The sequence below is a fragment of the Myiozetetes cayanensis genome, unplaced genomic scaffold (genome assembly GCF_022539395.1).
Source record: "Myiozetetes cayanensis isolate MyiCay16 unplaced genomic scaffold, myiCay2020 scf3, whole genome shotgun sequence".
NCBI classification, from domain to species: domain Eukaryota; kingdom Metazoa; phylum Chordata; class Aves; order Passeriformes; family Tyrannidae; genus Myiozetetes; species Myiozetetes cayanensis.
The window spans coordinates 15,646,486-15,662,979 of NW_026087521.1; the positions used below are offsets into that span (position 1 = coordinate 15,646,486).

Here is a 16,494-nt window from a genome sequence, read left to right on the forward strand (position 1 = left end):
GAATGGGTCCAGAGGAGGGCCATGAAGATGATCAGAGGGCTGGAGCACCTCTCTGAGAAAGTTGGGATTGTTTAGTCTGGAGAAGAGAAGGCTCCAGGAAGACATTATTATAACCTTTCAGTACTTAAAGGGGGCTTTTAAGAAAACTGGAGAGAGACTGTTTGCCAGAGCCTGTAGTGTTAGGATAAGGGGTGACATTTCAAACTGAAAGAGAGTAGATTTAGATTGGACATAAGGAGTACATTTTTTACAATGAGGGAGCCCAAAGGAGTTGTGGATATCCCTTTTTTGGAACGGTGTTCAAGGTCAGGTCTGATGTGGCTTCAAGCCACCTGATTCAGCTGAAACTGTCCCTGTCAGTGACAGGAGGTTTGGACTAGATGAACTTTAAAGATTCCCAGTAGATTCACTTTATGATCCTATGGCTCCAGCTGACTTGTGTTCTGGATGCACAGTCTCTGAAAATATGGCGTAAGAGGCTCATGTGTGACTAGTGATAGTGTTGTCTGAGATGTCTGAATAAACTGAATAAAAATACAGGCATTTTAGAGTAGAGGAATATGTGATGTGGTAATAACTGCAATCAAAGAATCTCTGCAGACTGTTTCCATAATTTTATTCTTCAGTATAAGCTTCCATTTGATGTTACCCTATCAGTATTGGATAAGTTTAGAGTGTACTTTGATATCAATTAGGGTCATTTTATGAAATATTTGACTAATATGGACTAGATACATTTTTTTGTGTGTTTGTCTTTTCAGTGTATAAGAGTGTAATGGAAGAATGATTGTATCCCTTTATTATTCTTAACAGAAAACTCATTTATCTTTCCAGCCCATCTTGACTGTCTCGTTTTCTTGATTCCAGAATTGTCAAAGGTGTTATTAAGAGATATGTATTTCTTGATAAGTTTTGCTATACATAGTATCTACTATTTCTCTGTTCCTCACTCATCTTACTTCCCTCCCTTATGTATCTAATGTGACTCTGTGTATATTTATTATAAGAACACATCTTTGAACCACAGAGACCTATGGAATAAAGGATAAGAGTTGGCATTGAGCATCAGGACAGTCACTTCCAGAGATGTATACAGTTCTTAGCCAAGAGAAGATATAAAAAACTTGATCAAATCATCTGTTGCTTTAGCAGATTTACTTGTGCTGTTTTTTTGTGATCAGGGAGTTTCTGTGTGTTTGACTCTAGTTAGAGAGTTTTGCAGAACTTGTCCATTGCTTAATGTTTGATATTGCATGATAGTTTAATCTATTTTGTGCTTTTAGATTACTTTGCATCTTCTTTTCTGTTGGTTGTCTCTAGTTATAGGTTCCTAAGTGACTGCAACCTTCTGCTCAAAGCAGGGTCAGCTGTGAAGTCAGATCAAGTTTCTCAGGGCTTTGTCCAGTTGGGTCCTGGAACCTCTAAGGATGGAGACTACACAGTCTCTGTGGGTTAACCTGTTCCAATGTTTGCTTGTCCTCATGTTGAAGTTTTTTCCCAATGGCTGGATGGAAGAGCTTTTGTTTGTTTATGCTGCTTGTCTCTTATCTTCTCACTATGCACCACTATTGAAAATGGAGCTCTGTCATCTTGATAATATAGGTTTTATCAGGCTGCTACTATGTGCTTCTGAAGCCTCCCTTTCTTCAGGCTGAACAACCCAGCCTCTCCCAGAGCATGTGCTCCATACCTCTGAGCATCTTGGTGTCTTTTTGCTCTTGCTCCAGTTCATTCACATTTTCGTTGCACTGAGGTCCCTAAAACCAGATGTGGTATTCTAGATGTGGTCCTAAAATAGAAGAAACTATTTTCAAGCATTACAAGGATAATCTGAACAGTAAAGGTGATTGAACTCTGGAACTGTTTGGCCCAAACAGGTTATAGAGTCCTTCATCCTTGGAGTTCAAAACCTGACTTCACATGGCCTTGAGCCACTTGCTCCAAGTGACTCTGCTTTGGGCAGGGCTTGGACTTAGATGGCCTCCAGAGGTCTCTGCCAGCCTCTGTGATTTGACAGTGAGTTCTGAGTGGGGATAATCCCTTCATCCAGTGGGCCAGGAGGCTGCTGGCCAGCTTTGCTGCCAGGGCTTGCCACTGACTTATTCTGAGCTTGCTGTCTGTTGAGACTTAAGCTTGTTTTCCATAGAACTTGTCTGCAGCCTGTGTTCTCTTGCAAAATGTGCTGATTTATGCGGATTTATAAAAACCTGTTTCTGAGGGTGTGTGTGGCCGTATGCAAAATATATCTTCCATGCTCATGATAAAACTGGTTGTCTTTAGAACGCTTGCAAACTGTAGATGATGCATTAACATTTTTGCATTTTCACCTGTGGCTGTGCAGATGGGAAAACTAAAATTATCCCCTGAGTATTTTTTCCATTTAATTAACTAGACTTTCCCATATATCCATTGTAATTAACTTTTTTTTTATTACTAAATGGTCCTTTATAACACTTTTCTCAATAGAGTCTCGTTAACATTCAAGTAAAAAGTTCACATTGATCTGTGCCACCTGAAAATGTAATGTTCATGTATAAAATAGAGTGTAACTCTTCATTTTAAGTTAAAGTATAATGGTAATAAAATAACCAAAGAGGAAATATATGCATTGCATAATGATCTAACCAGATGTGTAAAAATAGCACTAAAATATTAATATCATTATTTATCATGGCCTAGTAATTTTTTGAATAAAAGGGAGATAATTCATTCCCAGGGACTGGAGTGTGCTGAGGTACATATTAGTTATTTCTATGGCTGATCAAATAGCAAGATTTATGATCATTGAAGGGAATCCTACAAAGTTCTTACTCACTCCTGAGTTAAGGAAAGTTGTTGCTAAGGGGTGCCTGAAGTCTGGATGGATGGATGGATGGATGGATGGATGGATGGATGGATGGATGGATGGATGGATGGATAGATGGAATGCTGCTTGGAAAGCCTTTCAGAGATCTGCTGGAACTGATACATAACATGAACATGCATTTCAAATATTGAGAAGTATGTGTAGAAAGAACTCTTCTGAAAATTCTTCATAGGACCTTCCAAAGGTTTATTTTAATGGAAAAATAGGTCAAGTATAGCTTTCTTTGTACCTTTTCATTAGCTGAATGGAGAAAGTAGTCTTTCATCCTGGCTTCCTCAGCTGAACATAGCACAGAAAATGAGGTATGTTAGGGAAAATGGGATATTTGATATAATGATCTGACAAGCAGTCTTCAGTCTCCACTAACGTCATATAGCTGATGCTGAAAGACAGCACTGCAGTTGTGCTCCAGTTCCTGTACAAACAGATCCTAATGCCAGTCAGAAATGTATTCTTGAGAAATGTGGAAGCCTTGTCAGGGATTGTCAGAAATGCTAGCAGCAGTTACTTCTGTGTGTTGTTCTCTTCCACGCTTCAACTGCATATTCATGCTCTGTGTCTGTCCCTGCAGCTCCTATTGCTATAACTGCATCTGTGAGTCAGAACTTCTCTATGGTGATAAATGTTTAGCAGTTTCCAGAAATCCAGACTGTTCATTTTATGCTAGTGTCTTGTCTTAGTTGGATCCTGAGATTGACAAAACATGGTAGTTTTTTTTTCTTGAAGGTGTGACTATTCCAAGGCAATGGTTTGCTTGATCAGAATTATGTTCTAAAACACTTACAAAAATAACAGCTCTTTGGAAAGTGATGAATATGAGATATTTCGTGAGAAATAGGTTCTATAATCGAGGCAGGAATTTGTGTCTGATCAGCATCCTGGAGTGACTTTTCTTCTGATGAGAAATGGACAACTTCACCATTTTTAGTAATCACTTATCAAATGATACTGCATAAGTGGTATTTTTCCATTACTCTATCTGCATATCATAAATGAGACTCAAATCTTCTGAAACATAAGACTGGCTACAATAGGTACTTCTATCCAGAATCCTTTCTGTATTTGTGCTCAGATATCTGGTTCTATTTCTCTTAATAATCTGTTGGAGCAAATACTGCTTTATGGCATTTTAGACTTTCAGTGAAGGAAAAGAAAATTCAAAGAAGAGCAAGAGTTTAGAAATTATTCTTTGAGCAAATTTTACCTTTCTCAGTTAAAAAAAATTCTAGTATCTTACTTAGTCACCAGAGGACTTATATTCCTCCCCATCAGTTTGAGAAGATTGAGTGCATCACTAGGATGCTGTGCATCAGGATGCCTAGTAAGAATTTCAGGGTCAATTGCTAATTCTGCTCAGTTTAATATGTATCTGTGATTTTCTCCTATTAGGGTCTCTGGTAATGGGTAAACAAGAAGGCCAGTGCTCAAAACTGCTTGGGTATTGGGTGGAATGAAATGGGGTGGATATGACACTAGATTTTGAAAATGATTTGAAGAGGATTCACGGGAGCACAGACAATTAGACACACGCATCAGGGAAGTTTGGAGAAAGTGTAGGATTAGCAGAATTAATGGTTAAAAGACAAAACCCTATATTATTTAATATTTTCTAGAGCCCCTGTAAAGCAGCACAAAGCTTGCAGCTTTTGGAAGGAATCAGTGAGCCTGTGAACAACTGTTTGGTTTAATTGTATTTCCAAGGTGCATTTTGATGAAGTCCTTTTTACCAGAAGTTCATAAAAAAAGCTAAGCATATATGGTAGAAACATTGCCTGTTATCACATAGGGAGGAGAAGGGTTTATGTAAGTAGTCCTTGAGAGAAAACATCACTTTGCTACTTTTAAAACCTAAAATGTGCTTGTGCTTAGTATGCTCTATGCTGTTCTAATCCCTTTTGTCTGTCTCATTTTGAAATGATGGCTTCAAAGTTAAAAAAACAATAATGGAGCAAGATAAGTGTGATCAAAGGCATGGAACAGTTTTTGGATGATGGATTATGTTCTCCAGCTTGGATGACTTAGCTAAGTGGAGGAATGTAATAGAAGTTTTTAAAATGATGAGCTGCATGAAGAAGGTGTATAGGGAGTAGTTGCTTTCCATCTCATCTAATGCAAGACCTAGATAGTATCTTGTAATTCTGCTGAGTGATAGTCTTAAATAAAAAGAGTAATTGGGTAGCTAAGCTGCTGGACTACTTGTCAAAGGATGAAAAGCATTTTACGCGGGTTTAGAACCTGAACAATTTGAAGTTTTGTTGACGGAAAATCTTTAAACAACTTTAATTATGAAGATACTGCTCTGAGTTAAAGAAGTCTCAGGACTGCAAACTGGAAACTGCAGGAATGCTGCAAATATATCACCTACAGGCTTATTTTGCTCCTACCATCCCCTATAGTCATTCACTGCTGACTGCACTTAAAAGGGAGAAGCCAAGGTGGTTCTTTCATTTGGCCCAGTAGCCAGTTTTAAGTTTGTAGTGATAAGCTTTGGTTAGTATTTCAGGTAATAGAAAATTGAGGGCAGCAGTAGGATTTGTGCTGAAGGCTGTAGTTTTTCTTAAGGACAAGTGTCATCAGAAACTCTTAAGGAGCCTGTGTCTCTTTGGAAGCTAATAATGCAGTTTTCCAACCTGTCACTAAGATTAAAATTTTCAGGAATACAACAAATCTGTTTGTAATCTATAGATGAAATATATTGTGTTATCAGTATGCTTCAGCATAAAAATATTTTATCTTCTACCTAAAATTTACAGCATCAGTTTTTGGGATTGTAGGTGTCCATATTTATGATTTCTAGCTCTTATCCAGATTTGAAGTGTTGTCTGGCCTGTGCCAGAATCCAAAAATATACCTTGAGCACTTCTGTTATTGCTACTTGAACAGTTTCTGTAATTTATAATAAATCCACTTGTATAAAACTAGGTTTGATTGCACAGCCCAGTAGAAGGTTGGAGTACTTACCTTTTAATAAACTGTTGCTTTTTTCATCTGTTTATGTAAGAATAAGTAAGATACTGTTTTGCATTTAAAAAAATTTACTGCAATGTTTTGTAAATCTCTTTCTTAGTACTTAAATAATTTTACATTTTCAAAAGACAGGTTTAATAATTACAAAGGTTGAAAGAGCTTTTCTTTTAAAGGAAGTATCTTGGAGTAATTACAGAACATGCTATGGAATATGTGCTAACAGCAGAGTCCAGCACACTTGTGTTTGTTCTTGGGCATGCACACTCTCTTCTTCCTGAACTGTATTTAAGAGGGAATTTACATTATAATCTTGATCTCCAAGAAACATTTTCGCTAAACTGTGCCTAGCATTGATAGTGTTAATATATGTGCTGCCTATCATCAACCAGTGTCATGTGTCCCTCCCTCCTCCCCCTACCCTTTCACATAACTTTGAGAGCAGGGTGAACTGAGATTTTTGAAAGGATTTTAGTTATAGAATTTGGAAATATATGAATGAAATACTTAAATGAGTTAAAAAAATAAAATTCATAAGATCCCTTTCTGACATAATGAGATAAGAAAAAAAGCTTTATTTCTTTCAGTTGTCATTTGCTCATGTGATACTCTGCTTGAACATACCTAAATTGGGGTACAGGAATTCTTTATACATCAGTAGAGAAAAATAGACATCTGTGTCTGATGCTTAATACGTGCTTTATATTTAAAAGCTCTGTTTGATTGATAAAACCTCGTTAAAAATGAACAAACAACACATGAAGACTTTGTGTCAAACCATTCCACTTGCTTCTATAAATGGTGCTGATATTTCCATCAGTCCATTGTTGGTGAACAGTGTGTGTGACCTGAAAAGATGGAGACGCATTGTGCCTATACCTCTGCTTGGCTGCATTCATTACGTCAAATTATTGACAGTGGTTCTTCTTTTAGTTTGGCTGGTTCTGTTTCTCCTCCATGATGATGTAAAAAGTTGTTTTCCTTTCTTCTTCAGCTTTCTTCTTCTTTTAAAATTATCCCATTGTCACCTATTTAAAGGAAAAGCTAACACCTCCAACGTCTCCCTCCCTTCCTCTCTCTCTTACTCCCTCTCTTCTCCCCTCTTTCCACCTTCTTCCTCCTGCTCTCTTTTTGTAAGTACAGGAGGATTGTCCCAGTTAAATTTGTTCTGTGCATTTTTTCAAGTTTCTTCCATTTAGAGTTTCTCTACCCTTAAAAAAATGTAAGAGGTTACCTAATACTTTTAATAATGTTTAGTGAAGTCTATGAACTATTTTATTATAAATTATATTGACTATGTTTTGAGAAGAAGTCTTACCAGATCTAGTTGTAGTTGCAGGGCAGTGAGGTGGTTATACAGAATAAGTACAGACTGCTAACACAAAAATTTGAAGCTGAAGCAAGTTTTGTTCTCTTGTGACATTATAAAGTCTTAACCTTCTGTATTGTAAGGTGAAACTAATTATGTGTCAGGGTTTGAACTAGATATTATAACCATTTGGCTGTGAAGTAGGTTAACACAGTTCACTGAAAGTGTGTTGGAAGCCATCTGAGTAGAACATTGAGGAATTTAGATATTGCACACCAGTGTATGATTTTTTAATGTTTATCATGGATTCTGTTGCGTACTTATGCATACTTTGTCATATGTGAATGCTTACTTGAAAGTGTCAAGAACAGTGTTTAAAAATAACAGATATTTTATGTGAAGTTTCTGCTACAAGATCTGTTGAGGCAAGGCAATCCTGTTCTCAGTTACTTATGGCTTTTTTCAGTTTGTCTTTTGCTTACTGGCGATGGTCACAGCTACACAAGGAATAAATGAGGAAATACAGCAACAATTTGTAGGATGAGTAATGAAAAGGGGATCCACAACTGTGAAGGGGAATAGGTAGGAGAGTTAAATTCTGGACTTCTTTTTTTTTCTGTGAAAGTTAGCAGAGAACTTAAGTGGCAAGGTTTTTATAGCAGGGGAACTACAGTGGTGTCTTCTGTGAAAGAGGACCTATGTCACACAGAACCAGTTCCAGCCACCTCCCAGATGGACCAAAACTGAGCCCATTGGTGATGAAGGTGGTGCCTCTGTGGTAATGTATTTAAGAAGGGGTAAAAACCACTGCGCAATAATGAGAGAGGAGTGAGAAAATATGAGAGGAAATAGCCCTTCAGACATCCAGGTCAGTGAAGAAGGAGGGGGTGGAGGTGCTCCAGGCACCAGAGCAGCACCCTATGCAGGCCCTGATGAAGACCGTGGTGAGATAGCTGTGCCCCTACAGCCCATGGAGGTCCATTGTGGAGCAGAGATCCACTTGTAGCCCCCGTGGAGGACCCCATGCTGAAGCAGGGGGAGGTGCCTTGATGGAAGCTGCAGCCTGTGGAGAGGAGCCCTCACAGGAGCAGGTTTTCTGGCAGGACACATGGCTCATGGGGAGCAGCGAGATGAAGTGTTGGGAACTGACCACAGCATGTTCCCCGTTCCCCTGCAGCAGTTGGTGAGGAGGAGATAGAAGAGTTGGGAGGCAAGTTGAGTCAAATTTCAAAGCTGGTATCGCCAATTAAATTGAATGGTAGAGGAATTAAAATCTTAGCCACTGTACTTTGATGTTGCCCTGAGCAATAGTTCATGAATTTCGTGAGTTTAATGTTTTTTCTATAACCTTGTTACTAGCTTTTTATTCTACCTATAAGCACAAAAGGGGCAAGGATAGTAGATAACAGAATACCTTTTATGTTTAAAAAGTCCTCACAATTTCACAAACTTCAGAAAGTCAACTACAAGTGTCATAGGAGGGGATATGTGGAACACAGTTTAATTAGATGAGAGGACTGGGGGAGCCAGTAAAGATCTTTGCAGTTAGATGAGTCAGCGCAAATAGAAGAGGGACTCCCAGCTGTGTTAATTTGCAGCTGAAATAATGAACAGAAAAATAAATAAGCAAAAGATCAAATGTAGTGAAAAGTAAACCTACCTGTTTTCAAATCAAGATGGCAGTTTTGGGTTGCATTTCCAGGTGTGTATGGAGTAAATTAGGCTTTGAGAGAGAAAACAGTTTGAGATTCATAGATCACAGTTGAGAGTTGCACTGTCTGGGGAGACACTAATGATCGAAGCGCTGGTGTTTTAACTCTGTGTTGACTTTCAGTGTTAAATATGTGAAGATACTTTTACAGAGGATCGGTTACAGAGGAAATAATACAGAGGAAAATGAGTACCATGTTGCTGTACTTTGAGTGCAGTACAACTTCTAGAAACACCAGTTAACTTTCTTTAAATAAATAGAAGGGCATATGAACATTTGGGAAAAAAAAGCGAATACAGTTTTTGTGTTACAGTAGGTTCTGTAAAGAAAATTATAATGATGCTGTGTCCTGGATATTATACTTGACTAATACAAGAGTGTGTCTGCCTTGTATAAAAGGCAGTTTTCCCATGCATGTGGTAGTTTCTTTTCCCCAAAATGGGATTATAATAGATTTGAATTCTGTGTGAGTCTTTCCATTCTTTCAATTTTGGGGCTTTATTGCACTACAGAGGATGCTTATGTTTTGTGTGACAAACAACGCCAGCAAGATGAAATGGATACCTATTTTACTTGGTGACTCTTGTGGAAAATTCAAAAATTCAGAGAATTATTCTTGTTTCCTTGTCTGCATTGTTTTGGTTTATACTTTAATTTCTGATATTAATTACTGTGAGAGGACCACTGCTAGAAAATTTTGCTATAGTTTTTAAAATAGCTACTGCTGTAGTCAGTTACAAGTGATGAGAGCAATAGTAGACTTTTTGATACTGTAAATCACTTGTTGGTTGATGCACTGTAACAATTATTAGCGTATCATTTTACCTTGGGAACTTTTAGGCTTCATAGTTCATGCTAGTTATATAGAATTTGAAGATTAAATTGCAATTCAGTTTCATAAAACAAATCAAAAGAAAAAATCATATAAATACAGTCAAGAAAGTCAGTAAGGCTTTTTTTCAAAAATAGAAAAATGTGTCAGGATACATAAAAATGAACTGATAATCATGCCTTTTGAAATCAAGCCAAGAAAAATTAATATTTCAGTGTCAGTGAAAATCTTTTTAAGCTGACTTTTGGTTAGTTACTCAGCTCTCCAATTGATAAAGGATTTACTCAAACAATAGCAGTTGAGATGGCAAATGCTTTAACCTGATTTTCTGTGTAAGTAGTGGTTACACAAAATAAGTCTACATAGCAACTTTCTTTTAAAATATGTATGGGTAATTTTCTTTTCTTAAATCTCTCAAGAACCACAGCAAAACCATACAAAAATGAGTTGAATGAAGGGATTCTCAGTTAAATATTCAGAAACATAGCTGTATATTTAAATAATGTAATAATTTAAGAAGGTTGATCACTTTGGGGTTCAAGCAGAGATATCTTTCTTGTTCTCTAGTCTATATTATAGAGCTGCAATCCAAAAATTAAAAATCCATTTAGAGTAATACATTCGGACAAATATATGCAAATATAATGCCATTTTAGTTATATAGGTTGTGTGTTAGATTTTGATGCATGACATTAGCTGTAATCTTGGGTTCAGAACAGCTTTGACTACATTAAAACAGACTTTTGATTTCTTATGCTTCTTGAAATTATTTTTCCGCACTTCTAAAGATCAAATTATTTTCCTGTCTCTGATTATGGTCTAAATTTTCATGCTTCCTACATTATTTGGGTTACAATTGTAAATTTATGAGAAAAAAAGTCACCTTAAAAAAACTCTAGCATGGCACATTTTGGCATGTAAGATGAGAGCCTTTCAAAGCTACTTGGACTTGTGCAATAAAGCTGTAGCTTCAGTAGATTAGCAAGTAGAGAGCAATTGTTGCAGGCATAGCTATAGGGTATATACTGTTAGAGATGGGGACTTACAGGACTATCCATTGTGATGATTCACTATTCTACTGTAGAAGCAGACCTAAGAAATGTAGAAGCAAAACAGAAAGACTATAAGAAAACATAGAAAAATGCATGGATTTAGATAAGTAATTGAAAGAAATGAAACTTTTTTTCTTTTCTACAACTAATACTTGCGTATGGTCTCCTCTTCAGGATAACTACACATTTGCACAGCCAGGAATTCAGAAGAAAGTGAAAATGTTGGAAGAACTTGTTAGTCGGATTGATGGTAAGTCTTAAAGGCTCAGCTTATTTCTGACTGATGTTTCATTGAAAGTGTTTAGTTAAAATGTTTGCAAGAAGACAAACCAACTTCACTGCAGTCACCTGCAATGGTGGGGTAACAATTGCCTTCCTCAGGTGAGGTGTCATCATTAGTTTGTGGCACACTGGCCTTTGCCACTACACTGTTGAGTATCATTTAAAAGAAAGCCTCTAGAGCATGAACCACTTTCATTACTTTTTATTAAGGCAATATAATCAAAATTCAATGGCAATTTCTTGCAGCAGAGTAATGACCACATACAAAAGGCAGCCAGTATTCATTTCACATTAAGTCTCAATGATTGTTGTAATTCGTGCAAGTCACAGTGGTTGTTTATGGCTGTCCTGTGGCACTATGTTTTGTGCCTTTGTGCATCATTTTGCTATCTGGAATGCCTGCATAATTTCTCAGTGGAATCCAATTAATTATGAACTCTGGAAATAACATCTTTAATTTTATAGATAAATTACAGTATGTGCAGGGGTAATTTTAGATTATGCTTTCATGTTTTAGCAGAGCACTTTGAAATATTTTCTACCTTCATCCTTAAAATAATTCCCTTCATGAAATGCTGACTGTCATATTGCTAGAACAGAGTTTAATTAAATGAAATGCAAGAGATAATGCTTGCCCATTCTAAACATACTCTCCTGATAGTTTGTTAAATTAATGAACGGAGTATTAACAAAGTGTTGCCAAGCAGAACCAGGCAACACTAGCCTGTCAGTGATGGCTTAGAAAAAATATTCCTTGTGTAGCTTAATATTTGATAATCTTCCTGAAAACATTAATTCCCTCTTTTTGTTACACATACTGTGAAGTTTTTTGGACCAGTGCTTACCATAGGAGATTTTGCCTGCTCATATGTACATCGTGAATATTTGATAATGGTCTTTGTGCTTTTCTAGGATGTTAAAGTATTTTTAATGATCAAAAACTAAGGGCAGGAGAACAATGTTTGTGTAACATTACACTATAAATTCAAATGTATGTAAAAATTCTTAGTGTTGATACATTTTATGGAATACCAATGAATATGAAAAATAAAGGGGAATATTTCTGTATATTAGGTAGCCAAATACTTACATGAAAAATATCTTTAAATCAGTGTATTTAGTTACTTCAAAAATAATCTAACTGCTTGTAATGTGACTATTTATATGTCATTTTAGGTTTGCATCAATATATTAAATGAAGTGTATAATTATAAGGCCTATAAATAGACTTAACTTGGTCAATGAATATTTATATAAACAAAGTTATATAAACAAATTGTTTAACCAAGTTTTTTAAATTAAAAATAGCATTCTGATAATACACTTTATTTTTTGATTTGATAAAAATATTCAGTATACTACAATACATTATTGTTTGGTTTTTAAGGAAGAAAGAAATACTGGAATCTTATTTACATCTCCAGTGATTTGGGGATATAGTGAAATAACTTCTGTGGGTTTAGGAAGCATTATTTTTAAGATTTCCATTCTTTAAAAAAATAAGGCAGACTGTTATAGCAAACAGTTGTGTTTTCTTATACTCTTATACTCTTTGTAACTGAAAGTAAAATGTGGTTCCTGATTTTTATCTAATTTAAAATAATTCTGTGAGGTCTTTATAATTTTTTGTAGTTTTCAGTAGACATTATGAGTGTTTGCTGGCTAATGTTGATTTTTTCCTACTGTCCTTAATACTTACAAAGTAAAATCTCAGATTAATTTTAATGCTAGATCATTTCCATGGTTGAGTAGTAAAGGATGTTTTGAGCAGTATAATTGGAGAAAGCAAAGCAAAATCCTTACTATAAAGAATTTATCATCCTCTAGGAGGTGTATTTTTCAGCTTGTCCATATGACATACCTGTAACATATATAGAAGAGATGTTAAGGGAAACTATTTTAAAAGGTAATGGGATTACAATGCTTCAGAATGTTGGAAATTTTATTAGCTGTTTTTCCATTGTAGAAATTAGGAAATATTTTAAAAACCTATCATTGCTCTTTGAAAAATAAGCTAGTAATTAATGTAGTTGACATTATGGAAATTTATAATTATTTAGGTTATATGGGGCCTCTGGAAATCAGTGTTCCAAACTTCTGCCCTTTCCTCTCTTGAATTCTGTCTATGGGGACAGGATCAACTTAAATCAGGCTGTGTAGAGTCTTGCCCTGTTGAATTATGAGTAATTCTGGGGATGCAGATTGTGCAGCTTCTTCGGGTAAGGCTGTTGGAAGTTTAACTACTTCCATTGTGATTTTTTTCTTTTTCTAATAATTAAATAAATAAATAAATAAATAAATATAAAATGGAACTTATGTCCACTACCTTTTATTTTATCTCAGTGTACGTCTGAGAAGAATCTGGCTCCACATTCTCTACATGCTCCCACTAGGTAGTTGTGGCTGTTCATAGACTTCTTGTTAAGACTGAACAAACCCAGTGCTGCTCTCCTCCTTTCATGTGTGAAATGCTTCAGGTCCCTATGCACCCTTGCTCATGAATGCCAGTGTCGCAGAACTGGGTATTGTGCTACAGGCACGGTTTCCCAAGTGGCGAATACAGAGGAAGAATCACTTCTCCTGACCTGTTGGCTTCTCTCTTGCTTAGAAAGCCCAACATACATTTGACCTTTCTGCAAGGACCCTTTTGACTCGGGTTACAGCCTGTTGTCTGCCAGGATCCCCAAATCCTTGGCAGAGCTGCTTTCCATCAAGTTGTACCCAGTCAGTGCTAGTTGAATGAAACTATTCCATCCCAGACAGAGGATATCTGCCTCTCCTGAACCTCAGGAGGTTCCTATCAGTCATTCCTTCAGCCTGCCAAGGTCCCTTCAAGTAGTAGCTCTCACTTTCAATGTCAGCCACTCCTCCCAATTTGGTAACATCCACAAACAGTCCACTCTATGCTATCATTAGTTTTTAATAAAGGTGTTGCACAGTATTGGCCCAAACGCTGACTCCAAGGGATGCCATTAGTAAGTAGCTGTCAACTGACATTGTCCTACTAATCACAACCTTTATAATAGAGGAGATCCAGTGAAAAGTTTTGGATAGTAAAAGATACTTTCAATACCCTTAGGGCTGTTTCCTTTTGTCTACAAGACTGTCCACTCAGTTACTTTCTTTTGCAAGAAAAGCACAGCAAAGTACATGCAAGATTAAAATAAAGTTTTAGTTGTTAATTAGAGAATGATAGATGTGTATTGCTGTAATAAACTTTTGGATGCCTGAGGTAAGAGATCCTGGACTTGTTGGCTTTTTGGTGGCATCATGACAGTTTTGTTAAATTATGTGTTATTGTGCTTTAGTCTTCATTTCTTTTTGCTTTTGTCTTTTATACTGGGTCTGCTATACTGTAGTTAAAGGGAATGTATGGTTGATATGAATTCAGTGGCTTTTTAAAAAGAACAAACTCACAATCTATATTATCTGTTCATACCCTAAGTGCTAATTAAGGTTCTCTGGAAGAAAATAATGTTCCTCTTGTTACTTTATTTTCTTAATGCTGGGTAACTGCATGGTGAAGAGAATCTTGATGTAGTAAGTGGCTGTGTGAGTGGCTGAAGCTCATACAGCTTATTTTCTAATAGTAATGGATTACCAGTGTATGGAAAGTGATGATTTTACCTTGGAGAGTGCTAATGCATTATGTTAGTGATTCAAGCAAACTTTATTAACCCAGCATTACGGATCACAACTCCCCTCAAAGAAACTGTCCTTGTGTGTACACTGCAGAACATTGCAGAAGACTTCAAAAAGAGAAAATACTCTCTTAATTTAATCATAATCTCATTCTGCTTAAACTCCAGAAAACCTATTTGATGAATTGTGGTTAATGGAATTTTTTAGTTTGTTAATTATCATTGTTATAGATGAGATGGAATTTGAAGATAAAACATTATTCAGTCTCATTTATCTCCTTGTCATCATAATTCAGATTTTTTTAGGAGTTACACAAAAAAATTGAGAGGGAGGGTCAATAAATGGCTCAGTAATGTAAGAAATCTGTGATAACTAATTTTATCTTTTCTGTTTCCTGTAATGCCAGTAGACCTTTTCTGCTGTAAATCATGAACCATTTCTCATGATTTATAAAAGGTCATACTCACGTGGCGTGCTATCTTCCACTTTTGCCTCATTTGGGCTTGAAAGCAAAGAGACATGGTATATGAATGCCAAAATTAATTCAGGATTTGTGTTTCCAGAATTTACACGTGCTTAGTGTTTGGCTGGTTTCATGCTTGGGAGAGTCTCAATTTCTTCAGTTTACTCTAAGACATCTGGTAATTACATTAGAGCTTGAGGTAGAAGTCTGAGCATTTGTAGATAAAAGTAGTCTTGGGTTTCCACAAACATTGGTAAAAGATGTTAAAATCATGAAGCATTCTCTAAAATTAGCAAGAAGGCAATTCTATGGAAAAGATCAGCCTACTGTAATGTTAAACATTTTTTATTTATGTTGGCTTCTTACTAGTATTGCAGAAAACTATAAAGGCAGTATTGGCAACTCAGTATAAGTATTCTTCATCGTGTGAGGATAAATTTGAAAAGATTTTTTTCTGCATCTTTAATAGAACAGCTTGGCCTAGGGTTTGCATTTGTGTTCTACACAGCCTGATCTTGTTTTTTCTTGTAGTTAAAGAAATTCTGTGCTATTACTGTTCCAGATTCTTTCACCAGAAATCACCAATCTTTTTGCAGAATTGACCCTCAAATCTTAGTAACAAGTCAGGGAAAAATAAAAATGCAGAAAATTATTAAAAATAAAAATAAAAAAGCACTTACTATTACTGTATATAGCTTTCCTCTTTTCTTGAAAATGGAAGTGATGGAAAAATACCAAAGAACATAAAAAGAGTGCTGCATTTTGACTTTCCCATAAGGAAGTTTATCTAGAATTCAACTACATTTTTCCAAGTTTCAGTAATATTTTAGAATTTTCACTGTTTCCACTGTGAATGCATCTTCTAGTCATCTGTTTTGGATGACAGCTATTCTTACATGTGATATTTTAATAGGACAATTTCTAGTTTGTTTCCATTTTAATGGTACAAAAGAAATTACACTTTTTTTTAGAAGGAGGTATTTTTAGTGCCAAATTGAAGTTGTTATGTTTGGATTATTTCAAATAATGACTTTTAAGAAATACTACATAGTATTGTTTGGGGAAATATTTTTACTTATGTCTAAGTGCAGTTAAAATACTCTTTCACCTTTTAAAAACATGACTCCAGTAGTCATATTTTACTTCTTATTTCTGTCTTGGGTTACAAATATCTTGGTTGTCCAGTTGTCTGAAATTCTGTAGATAATGCCACAAATAAGGACTTTTAATAAAGTATTTTCATACTGTGGCCTTAAATATATATTTTGCATAGTTTTGCTGTCTGCATAAAGATTTTAAATATGACTCTCTGGTAAATAGTTACGTGTTGTGTGTAACTATGTGCAGATCAAGTTCTTCATGAAATGCAGTCA

General features: G+C 35.9%; 1 protein-coding gene across 1 annotated transcript in view; it reads left to right on the forward strand.

Moving 5' to 3' along the window:
• The window catches only part of TBC1D22A (TBC1 domain family member 22A), a 166,168-nt gene that overhangs the window by 66,387 nt on the left and 83,287 nt on the right, over positions 1–16,494 (forward strand). Inside the window, exon 10 of the mRNA XM_050324196.1 lies at positions 10,909–10,984. Within this exon, the coding sequence (XP_050180153.1) occupies positions 10,909–10,984 (76 nt within the window). The remainder of the gene's footprint in view (positions 1–10,908; positions 10,985–16,494) is intronic.